We start from the raw sequence: 20,878 nt of genomic DNA, 5'->3' as shown, positions 1-20,878 counted from the left end.
TAAAGCAGAATTTTGAGAGCTATCCCGTCAATCGCCACATGAAGTTCACGACCCAGTGGTATAATTGTCACATGTAGCTGTTTTTTTCTGTTATTCCAAGGTTTCTAAATAGCTTCCTAACTGTTTTTCGTACTATGGATTTCAACAAAGACATGTCTTGGACCACATTAGACCAAGAGCATAATTTAAGACAGATTCTGACAGTTTCTACTTTCATTTCAGTCACGATATGCACATACTTGCGTTTTGTCACACCATTTTGGTTGCAACCATTATGTTTTACAGTAGGGGTGTTGGTGGTTTTGTATGATATAAAAACTTAAAAGTACGCACATTAATCTTACATCTAATGCCTAAACTATATTAAACAGTTAAGTAGTAAAATTAATTTTCCCAAAACAGCAAATAAACCTCGGTGATTCATTTCTTACATTCTCTAAACTAACGCTGTCCCCTGCTCTGTGGTTCCGTCCTTTACCGGAAGAGTCCGTGTTTACTGGACAGCTTTCGCTCCACGTTAGCGTCGTTGATGAGTCCAGAAGTGGACAGCAATATATCTTACACGCTAATAACTAGCAGGTTGATCAAATTGAAGAAGCACAGAACTAACCACGCCGCCATTGGCTCGATTGTATGAAGGCGGAAGGGCAACTGACACGCATAGCAATGACGAGCTGGCTAACGTAACGCCGAGGTTAGCTAGCTAACAACACAACGTTAGCTAAGTTGTCACAACAGCAAGCGGTGCATCCACGACAGTGAAACAGGTAAAGCGTGTCCTCCGCGTTTATGGCTGCCTGCTTACCGACTGACCACATCGCATTGTCACATATCACGTTTGACTCGCGTCCCTTTGCCCCCCACCCCCCCCTACACACACTAGCAGGACTAAGCGCGGACCATGGGTGCGGAGAGCAGCGCGGTGCGGAGCTGTACCCTGGAGGAGCCGCTCCTGACCCTGCCCTCCGGACTCACCATGCACTCAGCGATGCTCCAGGATGGAAAGCCGGCATCCGTGTTTGTTCACAAGCGAGGCAATGAGGACAAAGTCAACAAAGCCGCACAGGTAAGTCGTACTGAAGCCTTTTTGACGTTATTCTGTAACGTTAGCAGTAATGGTAACGTTAGCTTAGGAGTACTTGTTGTTTAGTGTTTTTAGAAGTTATGTAGTTCTCAGAGGCAAATGTTGGATAATTGGACTGCAGCATAATCTGTGCAGTCTTTATGCTCGTCCACGAGACCTACCACCAAATTCGCTAGCATCATAATCATGACATCATAATACTTACTAAAGAATATCTTCATGCTCTCCATCGACAGCATTGTGTACTAAATTCCTAATTGGTGGTTTAGTTTAGTACACTGATCGGGCTGCACAATCAGTTCCCATTCAAATATGTTTCCTTCAGCTGGATAACATTCACTGTAAGGAATGTAGGAAATGAAGAAGTGCTTTTTGTTTCCTGCAGCACCTGAAGACTTTGAGGCACCCGTGTCTGCTGCGCTTCCTGTCCTGCTCGGTGCAGGACGGCGGCATCCACCTGGTGACGGAGCGCGTGCAGCCCCTGGAGCTGCTGCTGGACAGCCTCTCCCCGGAGGAGATCTGCGCAGGAATCTACGACATCCTGCAGGCGCTCGTGTTTCTGCACGAGAGGGTGAGCAAAAAGAACAGCCGAGTTGAAAGTAGCCTCTGAGAAAATTGTCCTAATGGATGAGAGACTAAATGTCCTGATTTGCAGGATGCTTCCTGACTCCTCCAAGCTTGTTCATCTTTTGACAGCATGTCTTGCTTTCTCCTGTTCTAACTGTATATGTTGTTTGTTTAATTTGTTGTTTTAATGGCCAACTTTAACATCAGGCCGGAGGAAAATTAGCCTTTTGGCTTAACACAGGCACATTCACAGTAACGCTCAATCAGTGTTCATTGTCCCTGAGAATACATTTAAATGAGGCATCAGGATGAAAAGTAACTACTGAGGTTTCATGTTTCACAGTAGTTGGCATGAAGAAGTTCCTAAATTGTATTCCTTAACCACCAGGGCAAATCAAGCCACAACAACGTCTGCCTTTCATCTGTATTTGTCAGTGACGATGGTCATTGGAAACTGGGAGGGATGGATACTGTCTGCAAGTTCTCTGAAGCTACGCCTGAGGTACGAGTAGAATATCCAATATGACGTCTGTGTGTACTTTGTTCTTCCAAAAATGAAAAGCACCCGGGTCAGATCTTTGAAGACTGACTTTGATTTTTCATTTTCTTCAACTCCTCAGTTTCTCGCAAGCATTCAGAATGTGAGAGAAGCCAGCTGCGTTCCTCCAGAAGAGCAGGTAAGCAGATTAAAGGGTGCGTTATGGAAATGGAAGACCTTCCCCTTTTTGTTCTCATGAAACATGTCATCGACAGGTCGAGGGCTTTAAAATGTTTCCGGATAAAACCGCTCACTCTCGGGACTGTTACTCTTTCGGGGTGATGGTGGAGACGCTCATCTCTCTCCTGAACAGCTGTGGTGAGTAGAGGAACGTCTGCAGCCGTGTTCACTGATGACATCAACCTCAGTGTGTGTCATTGTAACAGAACGTTCAGGTAGCTTCTCACACACGTCTTCTTCCTCCTCCCACTCTTTGCTCTGGTTCAGTGACACAGGAGCTGTCCGACAGTCTGACGAAGACCCTGCAGGCGGGCCTGCTGAACTCTGACCCCTCGTCTCGACCCCCGCTCAGCTCCCTGCTGACTCATGACTTTTTCAGGTTAGTGGGCTTTTGTTTGCTTTTGCTGTCATCAGTAGTTAGTGGAAGATGACGTGTTTTTTTAACACAATACATTTATGTTTCTTTGAATAGGAATGACTTTCTGGAAGTGAGGGATTTTCTGAAGAGCCTGACGTTGAAGATGGAAGAAGAAAAGAATGAATTCTTTAAGTGAGGATAATGTCTTTTTTTACAAATGTCTTTTTGATCAGTGCAGTGTCATATTGTTTACCAAGGCAGTCCACACTTTGACTTTAAGTTTGATATAGTACACTCAGAATCTTATTGTTTTTGTGTATTTGTAAGAAGTTAAAATGGTGTTTCTTATACAGTCTCTCAATTAAATAATGTATCATTTAATAATACCCTGTTCTGTGTCTGTTGTGTAGGTTTCTTCTGGACCGGGTCCAGAGTCTCCCTGAAGAGCTGATAGGTTCACGCCTCGTCCCCAAACTCCTCAACTCTCTTGTGTTTGCAGAACCCATGGCAGTCAAAAGCTTCCTGCCTCATCTTCTAAGGCCAAAGAATGGTAGAATTTTAACATTCTATTCAACTTTCTCTTACTAATAATAACTACTCAGATCATTTTTTTTTGTATTCCCTGCCAAAGAGAAAGAAGCGTTCTGTGTGAAACTGCATGAGGTTGTTGCTCATCGTCTCTTTTATCTTTTTGTGTTCAGGTTCCAGTGGTGGTGGTAACGATGAAGAGTGCCTGCTGTCTGTGTCTCTGTACCGTAAACACGTGATTCCCCAGCTTCTCAAGCTCTTTAAGGTCAACGAGGAACACATCCGGATCGTTCTGCTGGCTCACATGCACATCTACGCCGAGTTCTTCTCCCAAGACGAGCTCAAAAACCAGATCCTACCTCAGGTGGAGTGCTGACAAAGTTAAACATTACTTATGGAGGAGACTGTTTTCAGGGGGAACAGCTAGCCTGGGTCACTTTAAAATGTTCAACTGTTCTTTCAATATCTAAAAATGTAAGATATGAGTGTTACATTTGAGGATAGACATGCGATCCTGTCTGAGTTACTTTTGTTTGTTCCTGGCTGCAGGTTTTGTTGGGAATGAGGGACACCAGTGATTCTCTGGTGGCCATGACTCTGCAGAGTCTGGCGGTGCTGGTTCCCTTGCTGGGGGCTCAGGTGGTGGTCGGTGGAGAGAGGTCCAAGGTCTTCAAACGCACCACGCCCAACTTCACACGGTCCACAGACGTCACCCCCGACAGTAAGCGACACTGACGTAATCATGACTACAGTATATCAATAAAGTTTAATGCAGATAGACGGTCAACAACATTCATGTGTTCCATACTATTGCATTTTTAATGACTTTTCATTACGTGCAATACAATTACTTTTTAATTAATTACATAGTTCATTTTTTTACGTACTATACTTTTATGACATTCTAAACTATGATTTTTTTTTTTTGATGGCATACTACTCTATGGATTTTTAAATTCTTTCTTTATTGACATTTCTAATGATTTGTTTTTATCACATTCTATACTATGGCGTTTTAAATGTCTTTTTCATGACATACTATGACTTTTTCAATAACATTTTATGTTATACAATAGTATGACTTTATTTGAATGACATATTTTAGGCCATACTATTGCATGATTGTTTTTTAATGAATTTCTTTATGGCAAATTATACTAGCATGACATTTATTTCCAACATTTTTTATGACATACTATGGCTTATTAATGTTTCTTATGACATTTGTATCATATACTCTACTACAACTTTTTTAAATTACATTTTTCTGACATCTTTTGTGACCTACTATACTATGACTTTCTTAGTGACCCTTTTTTTCACAACATAATAGAAACATAATAGTTTGTATAACAAACTATACAATGACTTTTTTATGATTTGTATGGCATACTATACATACTATATTACTTTTTATGACATGTAAAACGGTCTTTTTTTGATGATTTTTTTGTAATGAACTATACTATGACATGGCATCTTATGACTATTTATATAACTTTTTTTTGGCATACAATACCATGATAATTAATCACATTTTATTCCATACTATACTATGACATTTTAATGACTTTTTTTTTTTTTTTTCCACATGCTTATTTTGCTAACTTTAAATACATTTTTTTTTTTTTTATGGCATGCTATACTATTACTTATAAATGCATTTTAATGACATACTATACTTTGGCTCAATACTAACCGTACCTCTATTCTTTAGCTTCACCTGTCCATATAGTTGGAGGCTCCCACCCTCATGTGGCCCAACCTTCAAAAGTCTTGAATTTGTTCCCCAGACCACCAGGGACTGACGGTCTGGTCCTGGGTCACATGGGCAGCTTAGCAGGTAGTAAGGAGACTCCACGAAGTTACCCGCTGCCAATAAAATCAGGTATGACCCCACCTCCCATAATAATGATTCAAATGTATTCACCACTTCATTTGTCTGTCTCTTTATTTATACATTTGTTTTACATGTTTCAGATGTCAGCAGACAGATGTCTCTACCTTTGAATGGCTATTGTCAGGACAGCGAGATGGAGCCGCTGTCTTACAGCCCAGAGCAGACGGACAGACGAGAAGGTCCAGTGGAAGACTGGCCGGACTGGAGCGACCCTGAAGAGAGCGAGAACAGAGACGGACAGTCGGTCCAGATCCACATTCAGGCCTCAGAGAGAGAAGACCCAGTCGGCAGCGGCCGGCCGCTCTCGCACCCGAACATGGAAGAGGAGCCGTGGGACGACGTTGAGGACACTGAAGCTACCTCAGATCTTTCTCCTATGGCTATTTTATCACACCCAGTTATACTCGCACCACCCAGAGGGGGCGCTACTACACCTGTTAGTCATGCTTCTGAAGCACTGAGACAGGGTTCCTCCAAACCCCTCAGATTGACCCCAGCACTGCGACAATCCACACAGAGCAAGACCGCGTCCTCATTGGACGATGGCTGGGCTCAAGAAGAGAGCGACTCGCACAGCCCATTGAACCCCAAACCCACTGTGCCACGAAAGAAAGGTGGCAGAGGAGGTCTGGGGGAGGAGTTCACCATTAAGGTGAAGAAAAGGGACAAGCCGGACCCAGAGCTGGATCTGTTTGCAGACATGGTGCCGGACATCAAACCGTCCTCTCTGGCTCTGCTGCTGCTGGACGAGAGCAATGCGAGTGAGGCTGGACTATCCGCAGCCTCTGCAGAAAACACTAAGACTCTGCAGGTCGACTCCTCCATCAATACGGTCACACTCACCGCCAAGTTCGCCGTTGACAACCTGACGGAGGTGAGTGTGTGTGTGGTGGTGTTGTCATACAGACATTTTTCAAGCAGTATTTTTTTATTTGTCAAGGACTTCACTCAAAGCAAAACATTTATTTTCAACTGTACATTTTTATTATTTTTACACAATAAGCAGAGCTGCAAAAATGTAGACTTGTTGGAAACCTGTTTTCCTCTTGTGATCCCTCAATAAGAAGCAGTGTCTGCTTGCAGCCTCTGATCAAAGGCTGCATGTTCATGAGGCCCTTTTCTTCTCATTTTAACTTTTGGCCTGAAGGACAAACGCGAGACTAAACTGTCTAGTGACCCATGAGCCAAAAAAAAAAGCTGATTGTTGTCAGCTTTAAAATCCATCTTTAAATAAGTCACTTTTTTGGTCTTGTTAAAGATTTCATAGGCAATGAAGCATGAGAGAGAATATGTCAGTGATGATTGTTCTGTTTTCTTCTCTCTCAGACTGAAGCGGATGGCTGGGGTGACGGAGACGACCTGAACTGGGAGGATGAGTCTGGTTCCTGGTGATGGCGTTTTGGTCCGTCTGCTTCATCATGACTTGACCACTGAGACTCAGATCCTCAAGATGCACCATAGAGACATTCAGTCGTTAAGATGAAAGTTGCTCCAGTTTTCATTTGATAGCATGATGCAGTAAGAATGATGATGGTTCCGCAACATTATTTTGTCTTTTTGTTAAGATGACTTGCGTTACAACTGGAAGGATTTGAAGTTTATCAGCAGATGATGCTGGATTTGGACAAATGAAGCCATTTTTTTACTTGTTTGCCAACTGGTCTGAACCACCTCGAGATGAAAGTCATGTTAACATCTGCTTCTCTATTATTTTTTTTATAAACATGCCAACTTCACTACTGGCATGGAAATCAAGATATACTTTTAAGGAAGACATAACTTGCCGAAATTGCGTCGGGTTTAAATTACAGAGGGGTTGCACTTTGAATGAATGTGAAATTACGTAATTTATTAGTTTTTGGTTGCTGGTGAAGTAAAGATTTTATTGTATAAAATGACCTTGTTTTTTACGAGACATTTGTTAGATCTATTGTATATGGTAATTGCAATTGTTTAGGGCTACTGAGGGCAAGTACTGAACTTGGACTTTTATAAAACAAGTCTCTAGCCAATATGGGTCTCAATACAGGAACTTTGTACGGCACAATTTTGATAACAAAGTCAGTGAAGACTCCTGTTTGAGTGCTAAATACAAACAAATGAACCAAACGACTTGTATTCAAACAAGTTTAATAAACAATATCAATCAAATCAGACCATGGAAAGGTTTAAAAAGTGAAGAGTGACTTTTCAGCAGCAGCAAAGGTGTACCTCACAGGTAGTTAATGTAGGCTGGTAGCAGCTAGGTTGTGGGTTTGGCTGTGCTGATGTGGGCTATGAGGGTCTGGAGCTCCTGTAGTCTGGGCTCCAGCCACTGTGGAGGCGGTGCTGGAATATTGGCGAGAGCCTGAAGGGCTTTCAAAGCGCTCTCGGCCGTCTGGATGTAGCGGCTGTACTCGTCCTCTGATCCGGCCTCCTGCCGAGCTCTCTTTGGGGACGGCTGAGGGAACAGTTACAGGGAACTGATGCTTCTTTTCATGGTTACGGTCTCACTCACATGGGATTTCATTTCACATCAGACGAGGCAGGAGTCTCGCTTGTACAAATGAAATGTTGAATCGCTGAGCAGGACATTATGTAATACTTTACGAAGAAATATTTTGCTGAATAAATTTACTATTTCCAGTGCTCTTGTTATTGCTAAGGGAGGTTTGGACCGAGCTTTTATATTTACATACAATCACATTTTAAATGGCTTTTTAATCACTTATGACATACTATATGACTTTTATTGCATAGTATACTATGACAATTGTTTATAGCTTTTTTATGACGTTCTATATTATGTCATTTTTCATTACTTTTTGTATGACATACTGTACTAGTGACATTTTGAGTGACTTTACCGCCAACAATATATATAACATTTATAATTATTTTTTTATCATACTGTACTATAACATGTTTTGTGACTTATTATATTTTGAATGACTTAAAACATACAACACAATTAGATTTTTAATGGCATACTATACTATGACTTATTTTTCGACATACTATTATTCTATTACGTTTTTAGTATATTAAACAATGACTTAATATTTGTTTGACATAACATACTATGACGATATTTAACAAACTATACCTTGACTTTTACTACAGTTTTCAACATACTATTAACAAACTTGACATTCTTAACTAACTTCTGACATGTTTCGATATACTATACTACGACTTATTCAAGACATTTTTCAACAGTATATGACTTCCAGATATTTTATGACATGCTATACTATGAATCCTTTCACGACATTATGTGACATACTATTCTATACATTTTTCGACATACTATACTATCACTTTTTACATTTGTTAGACATACTATATTAAGACTTTTTTTGACATACTATAATATGAATTTTTATATTTGTTTGACATACTATACTATGACTTCCTTTTGACACACTATACCAAGACTTTTTTTCGGACTTTTCGACATACTACATGACCTTTTTTTTTTTCCAACACACTACACTATGACCTTTGACATACTATACTTTGAATTTATTTTCAGCTTTTTTCAACATACTATAATATGACTTTTTTATGATGCTTTTCGACACTATACTATGACTTTTCTTTTCTTTTTTCATACGAAACTTGTTTTTTTATGACATACAATACTAAAACTTTATGACATTTTACCACATGCTATGATTTTTTTCACGACATGACATAATATACTATGACTTTCTCAAGACATTTTTTCTCCATACTAAATTAAGACTTACTATATTATATCATTTTATTATAGATTATATTACTTTTTTACTACAATTGAATGACTTTTTTTTTTATGAAATACTATACTATGACATTCATCATGACTTTTTTATGATGTACTTCACTATGACATTTGACATACTCTGCTACGACACGTTTTATGGCATGATATAATATTTCATGACTTGCCATTCTATGACTTTTTGAATGACTTACTACACTATTAGTTTATTTATGGCATACTTTTCTATGACATCTATAATAAATAAAAAAAAACTATGACATACTTTACTACGACGCTTCTAATTCATTTTAGTGAGTTATTTTGAATGACTTTTATTGACATACTTTATTACAATTTGTATGACATACTATACATTGACTTTCATAATATTTTTTGAAAAAGTCACAATACAGCACGTCATAAAAAATGTAAATGTATATAAAGTCATAGTATGCCAAAAAAAGTCATAGAAAAGTATGTAATAAAAAAGTCATGAGAAATTCAGTCTAGTATGTCAAAAATAAATCTCATAAAAACATCATCATAAGGTAGGTCATTAAAAAAATCCTAAAAATATTATGGTATGTCATAAAAAGTCATAGTATAAAGTCATTGAAATAGTCTTAATTAGCATATGAATTCTTAGGCTATAATCCAACAAAGTGTTTTTAGGTCACTGTGATGTTGACCATTGTCCACCAAAATCTACAACAACAATATTAAAACAATCCTCATTAATAATAGTCTGGTTCACATCATCTCACCATCCCAGTTTGTACATGGGTACATGTACACTAGGAGGTAGTGTCTAGCTGCCACTCAGAGTGACTTGGACAGTATAATTGTGAAGCATCTTCAGGAAGCCTGTGAATGAAGTTTTGATTGAACTTAATGACGCCACTAACCTCTGAACCGGCAGCAGCTTCAGCAGACAGTTCGTTGGAAGCATTTTCTTCGGTAGTTTCCAGCCTCTCATTGTGTTGTTCAATAACTGCCGTCTCCAGCTTGAGCCTCTGCAGCCTTGACTCCACATCTTCTTGAGCATTAACAGTCTACAACAAGACATACTTATTTACATTCATTTGTTTTATCTAAAGTCGATCTCCATTGCGATACGTTCTCCTTACCTTGCTGAGATAGTTCACCACCTTCGTCTTGGTATCTTCTACACTCAAACTTTGAGAAATAACCTCTTCATGGTTTGTAATCTTGAATCACAAAAGGACACATTAACTTTATGACAAGGCATAAACCATATTTAATATTACACCTATAGAGTTTCCGCCCTACCTCTGCAAACTGAGAGAAGGCCTCCAGGGCGTGCTGTTGAAGCAGCCAGGCTCTGTCAGCCAACAGGACAGCAAACAGGCTACTCAGCCTCGGCAGAATTTGATTCTGTGGGACAAAAAAAGTTGGTGTGAAAGAGAAAATATGACAATAAATGAACTTAAAAAGGTAAGATCCCCATGAAATAGTCTGGTCTGATTACCTGGCTGTCAGAAGGGACGAAGATCTTCCCCAGCGAGGAGAGGAACTCCAGAGCAGCCAGCTGCAGCTGATCCGCACACTTCTGAGACACCACATTATCCACACACAACACAGCCTGGGACACACACACACACACACACACACACACACACACACACACACACACACACACACACACACACACACACACACACACACACACACCAACAGATGTTTTCTCCATTTTTCTTAATTATCTACTTAATATGAAACTGTGAAAACTAACATACCTGACAAATGACTTGTGGTTCGATGTTTTTCACCAAAATGGCCGATATTGACAGAAGCAGCTGCAGAGTACACTGGAGAACAGGGTGGGTCTGCACCTGGATCATGACAGGTTACAGGGACAACAGTCAGGCATTCACACTACGCCCGTGTGTGTGTGTGTGTGTGTGTGTGTGTGTGTGTGTGTGTGTGTGTGTGTGTGTGTGTGTGTGTGTGTGTCTCTCACCTGGTCTGGACACATTCGTAACCAGAGCTGTGTGGTTATCCTCATTGCAGACAACACACACTGCTCCTCAGGAGGTGATTGCACCCGGACCACCGCTAGGAGGAGGAACAGCACCGTGTTCTGGAGACAGAGGGAACTTTGTAGAATCCAACACTTGTGCATGTTTACCATTTAAAATTCCCCCACCCTGCTTCCTTGCATTGTATTCTCAGCTGGATTTAATCATTCTGGCATGAATTTGACTGATAGCAGCTGGACAATATGACTGTAAAATAGAGCTACACTGGAATACCCTGAAGAAGATGATTATTGAAGGTCGATGGAAAGACAAGTCATGCATGAGTTGAAAACATTCCACAAAGTGGCATATTCCAAAACCAACGAGACTAATAAATTATCACTTTTTCCACCTGAACATTAATCTTTTATAGTCTAAACCAGGGGTATTCAATTCAAATTCCAAAAGAGTAATGTCTCTGTGTAGTCAGCAACTGTTAAATCAAATAAAGAAAGTACACATCAATTATATTTTAACAATTATTATTCTCAGTATTTAAATTGAACTGGATGGATTATAAATAATACATAGAAATACATAAATAAATGTTCTTCTCATTTCAAGTAAAATAAGGGCTGGAAGAATAACTGACATAACTGAAAACTTTCAAAGAATGTGCATCTTAAGAGGAAATGGTGCATAGTTACAAAATCATTTCACCTCAGGATGATAGCAGACCACCTCAAGTTGTCACTCAGAGAGAACCAGCACATTCTGATGTAGCATTTAAAAATTAAAGCCTTTCAAAATCGCATGATTGACCTAACTTCAAATCACGTTCATGAGACAATTTGTCTAATTTCAGATTAGAGTGACACCTTGAGGTGGTCTGCTATCAACCTGAGGTGAAATGATTTCGTAACTATGCACCATTTCCTCTTAATAATCGTCACGGTCTCTGAACATGTGAGACACACTGGTTTTAAACTGTCCGTGGGAAGAATTAACCTATAAGAGTCTGTAAGTCTGTAGTCTACAACCTGTCCTTCGTTCTCTTTCCTCGTCTCAGCCCCGTGTGTGTACGTCTCACTCGAGTCAGGAAACGTGTCAGAATACCCATATCTGATTGACTGAGCTGCATCACGTGATGTGATATACAACGCATGTAATTGGTCGGTTTGTTTCCTGGACCACTGACCGAGTGCCGTAAAGGCTAGAAAAGCTGCGCCGGTTAAAATATAGGCGCTCCGTCAAAATGTAATAATTCTCAATTATCTATCGGTTTTAGGTCCAGGGTCCGGATACAACGGCGTCTGGGTCCGGATCCGGACCGCGGTCCGCCTATTAGTGACCCCTGGTCTAAACCATCTCTAGTAGAGAATTTAGCCTTCATTGTCTAAATTCATGGGATGTATTGTATTCTTCTGTCAAATCCTCTCCATGCTTGCAGAGTGACGGATCATAAAAGTTGAGGAGAAATACACAATCAGACTTAAAAGTGTGATTCAATGCAATAAGTGTTCTATTATGCTGTCATGACTTAAAACCTTATAAACCATGTAGCGTCTATCTGTGCCATCTGTTCTCAACCATGAGAACAAGCTTATCTTACTATTACAGTCACTTGTTGTGGTCATTTGTCACCTATCCACTCTCTGGAGTTCACAAGGACAGAAACAATGGCGCAGCCTTGCCCTTGATGTTTGTATTGCTTATTTCCTCTCCATGTAATTCAATATCAGTCACTACATTTCCCTTGTCTTCAGGGGAAAACAGTTCCATAAACACCATTTACCCTTATCTCACAATTTGATGTTTATGTTTTGTTGAGCACAAAGCAGACATTAACGCTCTAATTATTCATGGTAGGAGGAAGTAAAAACAACAGTCCACTATCGTGACATTAACAAAAAGCACCGACTGGTTAGTCTGAGGTTGTCCTCACCACTTTGTCCACTTGTCCTAGTTTGTACCCTCCGTTCTGCCAGTCGGTCAGAGCTCTTTGGGTAAGGTTGATGATGTCGGCCTCTACGCGGTGACGTGCATCCTGTGAAAGAGCTCTGAGAAGTACATGTCGCCACACTGCAAGGTTTTCCACCTCTGATGGTGGGAAGTGCGCTACCAGCTCCGTCTGGAAAAACAAAAACCTTCCGATAAATCAGTGGTGTTCATCAAGCCAGTACAATTTCCTGAGATTTGTAGAATCCACTCACAGGAGCACTGAAGCTGCTCTGGTGGCCCATCACCTGACTTTATTGATTTTTAATGTCACTATGTTTATGAAATGTAAAAACATATCTATACGTCTATAACATATACGGTTCCATTTAAAAAAAAAAAAAAAAAAAAGGGAAACAATATAAATGTGGGTCCCAATGCCTCTAAATGTTTAAGCACTTTCATTTTGGAACCAATGAAAGTCTTTCTGTTTGTGTAACGGACAACCAACTTTTGCAGCAACATATAGTTTACAAAATGATATTAAAACTGTATTAAAAAAATGTTGTCATACTGTGCAACTGTTAGATGTAAGTAAAATACCTGCAATACAAAGTCTACACCACTTTCATTCAAAAGTCAAAGTTTTCATCATATTCGGCCTTTTAGTGTTAAGAAGTATTGACTGAATTGTCAGATTTGAAGGTAGTAACTGTGTGTACTCTGTTTTTGAATGAATTATAATACAAAACTGTGAACATTTGATTTAAGTTGACACTCTAAAGTCATTTGTGATTTCATAAAAAATGAAATTTTTAGTTCCCAGCATTTCTAACCTGGTGGTCTGGCGTCATGAGGAACACCATGCGTTTGAACAGCAGGCCCAGGTGGGCCGACTGGTAACACTCAGTGGTGCAAGATTTCACCTGGGGGAGAAGAGAGAGAAGTAGAGAAGAGGTGAGGAACAGTGTGAAGGCTCAGGGGGAGTAAAATCACGAGGGCATCAAGGCAGCAGAGAGACAAACTGATGGAAAGGGACGTGAATGAAAATGAGTGAGATCCACTTTAATCTGATGACGTAATGATGTAACAGGTTATTAAAAGCTGTCCCTGAGGTCTGTCTCCTCTGTAGGGGTGCCACAGGACCCCATTCTAACTCATAACCCTACAGAGAGGAGATTAAGGGGATTTAGAGTTATTTTAGAAAGTGCTCAGGAAGAGGTCACGGACATGGAGAAACATCCAAGAGCCTAGATGTCAGAAATCCTGCAATTTCAAGGTCTACTCAGCATCTTTATAATTCATATCTGAAAATGGGTCGTAAAGTGCAATTTGCTGTGAACTCCCTTTCTTTCTGATCCAAATAAAACAAGACCACAAAATGAACCCTCTCAAGTGTTTTGTGTACTGGTCTCTACCCACCAGCTGAGCAACAAGGAGGACATGATGTAGACATAGTTCTGCTGTTCCATATCTGTAAGCACAGAAGATTAAATCAACAGTGGATTCAATATTGTACAGAAAAATATGGGTAAAAACTGGTGAAACAGTAACAATAATAACTCTAAAAGTACCTCAAATGTGGGTTTGTTATAAATAATGTAGCACAACACAGTGTACAGAACAGTATGCCTGATTCAAAATATAACTGCAGAGTGTACACTTCTTTAAAATCAAATGATACAGTATATGTGAACACACTCACCGTGCTGTAAAGCACCACACATCTGTTGCCAGTAGAGCTGTTTGAGTATCAGGCTGCAGAACCGTATCGAACAAACACCGCTCCTGGAAAAGAGATAAAGGACAGCGCAGGGTCAGAGGGGAACGGTGGGGAGGTGGGAGTAAACGGAACAAAATGTGGGAGTCTGAAAAAACAAGATATCATGAAATTGAACAGAAAGAGAGTATAACGAAAATGAAAGAATAACCTGCAATGAATGACGGGAAATCCTGCACCAAAACAAAACTCATGGCCAGAATATGAATAAATATCCCAAATAAATAAACCACCTAAAAACAGAGGCCAACTTATACTTCATTTGTGATGCAGGTAAAAAAAAATGAAAATGGCCAATATTCCTTTTTAAAATGAAAGCAATTCCAGACTAGTACCCCTCAAACTGTGTTATTATTTGCCAGTTTATTTTATGCTTGAACAATAAATTACTATTATTTTTTTTAAAGTTGGCAATTAATCAAATAATGCTGAATTGCAGCCTATGAATGTTAATGCATATTTGCCAGTATGGACACACAGTATCTCTAAAACACTAATATTGGCCAATAATACCTTCCAACATATCGGTAGGACTCTACTTAAAACATCCGTGACAAAGAAAACCTCAGTTATCATTAGTGAAAGACCTCAAACTCATGGCAAGCATCCATTTACAGACGGGTTTGAGGCGAGGTTAGGTCCAACAGAGACTCGGGACAAGTTGACTGACGACACGTCTTGGCAAGTGTCATCGTAACCCTGCTGTGAGAAGGTCGACCCCAACTGCAACAGCACCACACCCGAAACAAAACAAATCCTGCTTACATCAAACATTCTTGATTATTCGCAAGATGGTTTGCCAATCTAAATTATGTTCAGAGGTTTGATGATAAAACACAATGGCAGGACAAGCGATGTCTTAAGATTAAAAAAAAAAAAAACTTCTGGTTTAAGATTTAGTTCATTTTTGCTTTCTCTTTTTCTGTTTGTCAAACTAAATTCCCATTCCTGGTTTCTACTCCTTAAAAAATGGGCAAATGCTTGATTTTTGTGTCCAGTGGGGGGAGAAGTGGGATGATGCCTATGAAAACATACACAGTGGAACATAGTCTAAACATTAATAACGAAACAGAGTTCACTTCTGCTGATGCTGCTTATGATACAACGTATGTGGTTGTGTGTGTCGACCTCACCAGCACGGGGAAGTACACTGGGGGAAGAGCAGCCACACTGGCACAGAGTTGCACACAAATGTGTTTGTGTAGAGTGACCGGGACCTGGGCCTGCCCCTTCATCATCACGCCTGGCAACAGCACCGGTACCCGACGCTCAGGGTAGCATCGCCTGAAACTAGTGAACAACGCCTGGTAGAGAGGAAGCCTGGAGACAGAGGGGATGGATAAAAAGAATATAATTACATAACATTAGTTTAAATACATAATTGAATAGCAAAATCTCTTTCAAGACTGCTGAAAGATGCATACATTTTTAAAGTCTTATTCAATATTTAACTCTTTAAAGTCCTAAATTACTAGTGACCATGGGCTCTATTACTGCTGAATAGGATATCAGTATCAAAAATCAATCATTTTGTACATATATCTATAACGCAAAGGTTGAATACTATCATAATTAATCTTATATACACACCATTGTGCAGTGTAAAATATTGGTGTATTTATAGTTATCAATATATTTACACAGCTGGTCCTTTTATTACATAATTATTATAATTCTTATTTGGAATAAAGTCTGATTTAATCAGTTATGTTGGATGCTAAAATGATTCACTCTGAATTTACTGTAAAATAAGAAAACTGAAATTAGCAATATAGATTTTATAAAAATCTATTATAAAAATCAAGTATCCATCAACATCAATAACCCAAAGGTTATAGTTGGTTACCAGCCTGAAAACCAGTTCTAAACTGAACTGCTTGTCCCTGTATTAAAGCACCAAATGTTAAAAAAATTCAGTTTGATGACAACAACAACAACAACAACACTACTCATTACCTGGGTGTTTCCTCTGAGAACTGGCTGCCAGTGTACCACAGCTGCAGCACCTCCTCTGGTTGGGAGGCGAGCTGATCCAGGACGCTCAGCAGCAGCAGACAGCGAGGAAGCTCATGGTCAGGAGCTGACCCTGCAGACACACAACACAACGGTCATTCTAGGGTTGTGTGTCACATGTTTGGTGACACAAGTGTCAGTCAGCAGCTAGAAACATGGTGGCCATGTTGTTTTGAGTAACAACATACAGTCAACATTTTGCAAATGATATTATTGTCAGAGAAGTCAGTCCTCAGTGGATATGACGTTTTGGAAGTAAAATATTAAGAGTCAGCATGTGTCCTGAAGGCCCCCAAAACTGGGTATGTCAATGCATGTCCTGTGCCTAACTGCATACGATACATTATGTTAGTGAATCACTGATGCGTCACACAGGACCAGTATCAGCGCAGATGCTGATCTAATTCAACATATCGTGAAAGGAAAAGTGTGAATGATGTATTACTACTATATACCAATGTTGATGAGTTTTGAGTGGGTGGTATGCTAACACCAGGAATGAAGTAAACATTACACTGTCAGTATTATAAATATCAACATGTCACTCACCTTTTAAATGTGTGTTTTACTTTAGTGTGGCTTTATTGAGCGATTTGTGTATTTAAAGGGAAAGTGAACACTACTGTTAATGTGTTGGAAAGGTGTTAACTTGTCACTCTAACAACAGTAAATAAAAGCTAATAGAAAACAATTATTGAAATAGGCACCATTGTCTCACAGAGCTAAAGCTCCCAAATGAAAACGGGGGTTAGTGTGGATGGTGGTAATAAAATAAAACATGTAACTATTTTGTTAAGTTTTCACAATTGGCAGTACTGTTCCAAAGCCATTATTTGTTTTGTGTCCACCATCCGAAGACCTCTATTATTTTCTGTTACAATTACAGCAAACATGTAATGCATTATTTATTCCAGCCAAATAGTTGACATTACAAGTACAAATTGTATCCTTTATGTCATTAGAATGAGGAATGGTCCAGCTCATCACTGCAAAGGGAAACAGAAAAGCATCTATCAACACAACCACAGTATCTGGGAAAAGATCAAGCTGACGACAAGCATCAAACTCACGCAGGTCATTCTGGAGGACAAATTCGGCGAAGGGCCTTAAAGGTAACAGCTGGAGCAGGAGGGCATCCATGGGAACCAGAGCCGCCGCATTCAGCTCCATGGACAGAGCCGAGGGCAATGTTGGAGCACACAAGCTGGGAGGGAACTTACTGAAAAACATCAGAACGTACGTTTCGCTTTACTCAAGAGTTGTTAACTCAAAAGGACAAGTTGTCTGTGTCTGCTGCTTAAACCACACATACCTGATGATCTGGAGGTAGAGCTGGTGATAGCAGTTGCAATACTTTGTCAGAAAAAACTTAAATTCCTGTTGAAAGGATAAGGAAAGATGGGATGCAAGATCGGCTGCTTTGTATTGTGACGTAGAGAATTAAAAGTGAAACAGATGGCACAATGTAAGAGTCAAGAGGAAGTCAAGCAGATCTAACTTGTTGTACCTTTATGTAATGAACCAAAGTGTTGGCAAAAAATCGACACATCTTTGCAGTTTTCTGGAACAGCTTGTATTCTGGGCTTTGTGTTGCTTCCTTTAAAAAGGACAAAAGAGCATTAAACAAAACGGTGACAAAATATTAAAGGAAACAAACTTAAGAAATACTCATTCAATAGTCCTGAATCTGTAAAAAGCAGCTAAAACCTATTAATAAGCTCTAGACCACGTTTTGTAGAAAATCCTAATTGTTTAATTGTAACACTCAACGCTATATTGTTGTCTATTAGTCACATGTTGTGCGACGACGGTTTAATCTAGAAACATATCTGGTGTGATTGATAATAATAAAGCTTATTTATACAACACATATCAAGTCGAGCAGCAAAGTGTTTCACAGGCAGACATAAACAGAACACAGGATAGCACACAACGCACGTTTCCACATAAACAAACATATGGATAAATCAGAACGAGACTACAAGCAGCCTATAGATCGGATCTAATAGGATGAAACTATTTCTGTGACTTCCTGTTTATTCTTTGAAGGCGTCTGAAAACTGTACAACTTGACCACAATATTTTTGTTCTGCTCTCATCCACTCGAGTTCATCTCGAACAAGAGTGTTGTTTGTTTTTGTTTTTTCTACCAATCACAGCTTTCCTACCTGCAGACCAGCATGTTTAATCTGTTCAGCCAGCTCCACACAGTTGTTGAAGGAGGCCAACAGGTTGTCACACAGGCTGTTGCTGATGTCACCGTGATGTAGATGTTCCTCCACCAACGACTGGTACTTCAGACTCTGTCTGAACAGAAGTATTCATTCAACTCTTAAAACAAAGTGATTCATCCAGTGACAGTAGCGTGTCAACATGTGTGTCTGCTGTACTGACTTGATGAGAAACTTCCATGTGTTTGCGTGCAGTGCTATGTCCAGGTTGGAGATAATAGAGCAGATATCCAGTAGGTTGTGAATCACTGAGGAAGATGAAAAATAACTTGCATTGATGGTCTACAGGTACAGCAAGAGACGGGCTTAATAACAAACAGGTGAATCTGTGGAAAACCAACAGATACACACACACACACACACACACACACACACACACACACACACACACACACACACACACACACACACACACACACCTGCTACAATGTCAGAGACCTCTTCCTCTGGGGCACTGCTGTCCAGGGAAACCCTGTCCAGCAGCTCCAGCAGACCCTTCTGGAGGGAGTAAGCCTCCTTGAAGAGTCCCTGTAGCAGGTCAGCCACCAGGGACAGACGGCCGCAGTAAACCACCTCACTCTCCTGAGGACAACATGCAGAGTATGCTGAAAATCATTATTTTCATTTTTATAGATTTCACAAATACAGAAAAGATTTTTCAGAAGATGGATTTAGATGAATTTGTGGCTGGATTTCATGTTCCCTTGCATCCCTAAGTGATTATTTAATGCTACTGAAAGATGCTCATCACTGTAGTTTCTAGTTAATGAGGTCATCTTGAGCTCAAATAGCAGATTGTGAGTGAGCTCTGCACAGAATTAAAATGTACTCATTACAGCCACTGATGAACCAAACGCACCAACCTTGCAGTGCTGAAAGGTTTCCTTCAGGACTTTCAGGATACAAGTCGGTAACGAGCGGATGGCATCTAAGTCAGGGGCTTCCTCTAATGTGCCAATGTGACGCACACAAGATGACAGCGCATCAATTATCTGCATCATTGCCTGAAACAGAAAGCGTCTTGTCAAAATATTGGTACGGAAAGAAGTGACAACGTTTTTTTAGAAAGAAATATCATACATGTCCTAAACTTGTATGGTACTAATTGTACCATTTGTAAATACACAGCCTTGCTTTGTAACAAGTAATAAGAATGGTACCTGCAGAATGTTTCTTAGTAAGGCGCACAGTTCAGTGTTTTGACTGGACAGCCCTCCAACTTGGTCCAAGATTTCTTTGATCATGCTTTCAAACATGGTCACCGCCTGCAGACATGTGTGACAGATAAGCACAGAAACAAATCAATACTGAAATACTAAAATACACCTTGAAGAGAAGGTGTAAATGAATAGTAATTCACAAGACAACTATAATTCTATTAGCAAATCTTTTGGGCTTTTCCCATGACCTGGGAGTAAAGATATTCACATAATAGGTCCTAGTGACAATATGCATTCATCATGTTGTTTACCTTTGGTAAGATCTTGGAGAAGCACTCATCTTCCAGCTCAGACAAACCGATATGAGGGAGGAACATGTCTGTAATGATCTTCAGTGTACCTGTATGGACGTTATGTTTATGAGACAGCTCATACTTAGATCACAAATGGTGCTCAAGGCAAAAAGTAAGCAGTCTGTAAATACAAATTGTGCAGTGAATAAACTTACGTATATGATCATCCCAACTCTCAGAGTTATTATGCAAAGAGTGCAAACAGTCAAGGAAAACAAACGCAACCAACATTTACATTTACCAAACATTACAATCTATCATCTTGAAAATGTTGGTGTTCAATATATATATTCATAAGAACTGGCATATTGCATTGGTATGATGCTATGAATCATGAGCTGAGCCTGAAGAATGAAACGGAGTTAGATGCAACGTTTGAGAGGATATGGTGAGTTTTGGCAGGACAGACTTGAGCTTCTGGCGGCAGGTTTCCTGGCTCCACTGCACCACCTCGTCCAGCAGAGAGGTGTTGGTCTGGGACATGATGACAGCAGTCACCGGGAGGTTCAGGACAATGTCACAGACTGAGTCACTCAAACTGA

The 20,878-nt window shown here is 39.9% G+C and overlaps 2 protein-coding genes across 3 annotated transcripts; one reads left to right on the top strand and one right to left on the bottom strand.

Moving 5' to 3' along the window:
• Window positions 1-487: 487 nt before the first annotated feature.
• On the top strand, window positions 488-7,780 carry scyl3 (SCY1-like, kinase-like 3). Of its 2 annotated transcripts, none has more exons than XM_068707228.1 (14): window positions 488-767; window positions 887-1,066; window positions 1,470-1,655; window positions 2,040-2,153; window positions 2,272-2,328; window positions 2,405-2,507; window positions 2,637-2,748; window positions 2,842-2,919; window positions 3,138-3,277; window positions 3,429-3,619; window positions 3,805-3,976; window positions 4,973-5,143; window positions 5,236-6,029; window positions 6,482-7,780. In XM_068707228.1, exons 2-14 carry the CDS (start codon window positions 902-904, stop codon window positions 6,545-6,547), a joined length of 2,349 nt encoding a protein of 782 aa, XP_068563329.1. In that variant the 5' UTR covers window positions 488-767; window positions 887-901; the 3' UTR covers window positions 6,548-7,780. The 2 variants fall into 2 exon arrangements, with proteins under 2 accessions (XP_068563329.1, XP_068563327.1); XM_068707226.1 differs by having other exon boundaries at window positions 884-1,066.
• On the bottom strand, window positions 7,398-20,540 carry firrm (fignl1 interacting regulator of recombination and mitosis). The gene is made up of 23 exons (XM_068707225.1): window positions 20,492-20,540; window positions 20,295-20,383; window positions 19,984-20,088; window positions 19,687-19,827; window positions 19,243-19,405; window positions 18,987-19,071; window positions 18,761-18,899; window positions 18,100-18,189; window positions 17,905-17,969; window positions 17,663-17,811; window positions 16,536-16,665; window positions 15,713-15,899; window positions 14,505-14,587; window positions 14,222-14,273; window positions 13,636-13,725; window positions 12,807-12,992; window positions 10,864-10,983; window positions 10,640-10,735; window positions 10,372-10,485; window positions 10,173-10,277; window positions 10,010-10,090; window positions 9,788-9,934; window positions 7,398-7,595 (listed from the first exon to the last, which is right to left on the bottom strand). The coding sequence occupies exons 2-23, from the start codon at window positions 20,358-20,360 to the stop codon at window positions 7,398-7,400; spliced, it is 2,592 nt and encodes an 863-aa protein (XP_068563326.1). The 5' UTR covers window positions 20,361-20,383; window positions 20,492-20,540.
• Window positions 20,541-20,878: the final 338 nt, after the last annotated feature.

The sequence above is a fragment of the Cebidichthys violaceus genome, unplaced genomic scaffold (assembly GCF_023349555.1).
Source record: "Cebidichthys violaceus isolate CVI_PGR_0920_01 unplaced genomic scaffold, fCebVio1.0.p SCAF_13, whole genome shotgun sequence".
In the NCBI taxonomy this organism is placed as follows: Eukaryota; Metazoa; Chordata; class Actinopteri; order Perciformes; family Stichaeidae; genus Cebidichthys; species Cebidichthys violaceus.
The sequence above is the reverse complement of the archived record's forward strand: the minus strand, read 5'-3'. Positions and strand labels throughout refer to the sequence as shown.

Bases quoted from the DNA above. Each gene is read 5' to 3' on its own strand.
- firrm (XM_068707225.1), bottom strand. From the start codon at position 20,360: ATGTTCCTCCCTCATATCGGTTTGTCTGAGCTGGAAGATGAGTGCTTC. The intron at 16,666-17,662 runs GTGAGTTTGATG...GTGTGTCTGCAG, and splicing joins TGTCCTCCAGAATGACCTGC to GGTCAGCTCCTGACCATGAG. The intron at 9,935-10,009 runs GTAAGGAGAACG...GTCTTGTTGTAG, and splicing joins TGGTGAACTATCTCAGCAAG to ACTGTTAATGCTCAAGAAGA.
- scyl3 (XM_068707228.1), top strand. From the start codon at position 902: ATGGGTGCGGAGAGCAGCGCGGTGCGGAGCTGTACCCTGGAGGAGCCG. The intron at 2,154-2,271 runs GTACGAGTAGAA...TCAACTCCTCAG, and splicing joins TCTCTGAAGCTACGCCTGAG to TTTCTCGCAAGCATTCAGAA. The intron at 5,144-5,235 runs GTATGACCCCAC...TACATGTTTCAG, and splicing joins CCCGCTGCCAATAAAATCAG to ATGTCAGCAGACAGATGTCT.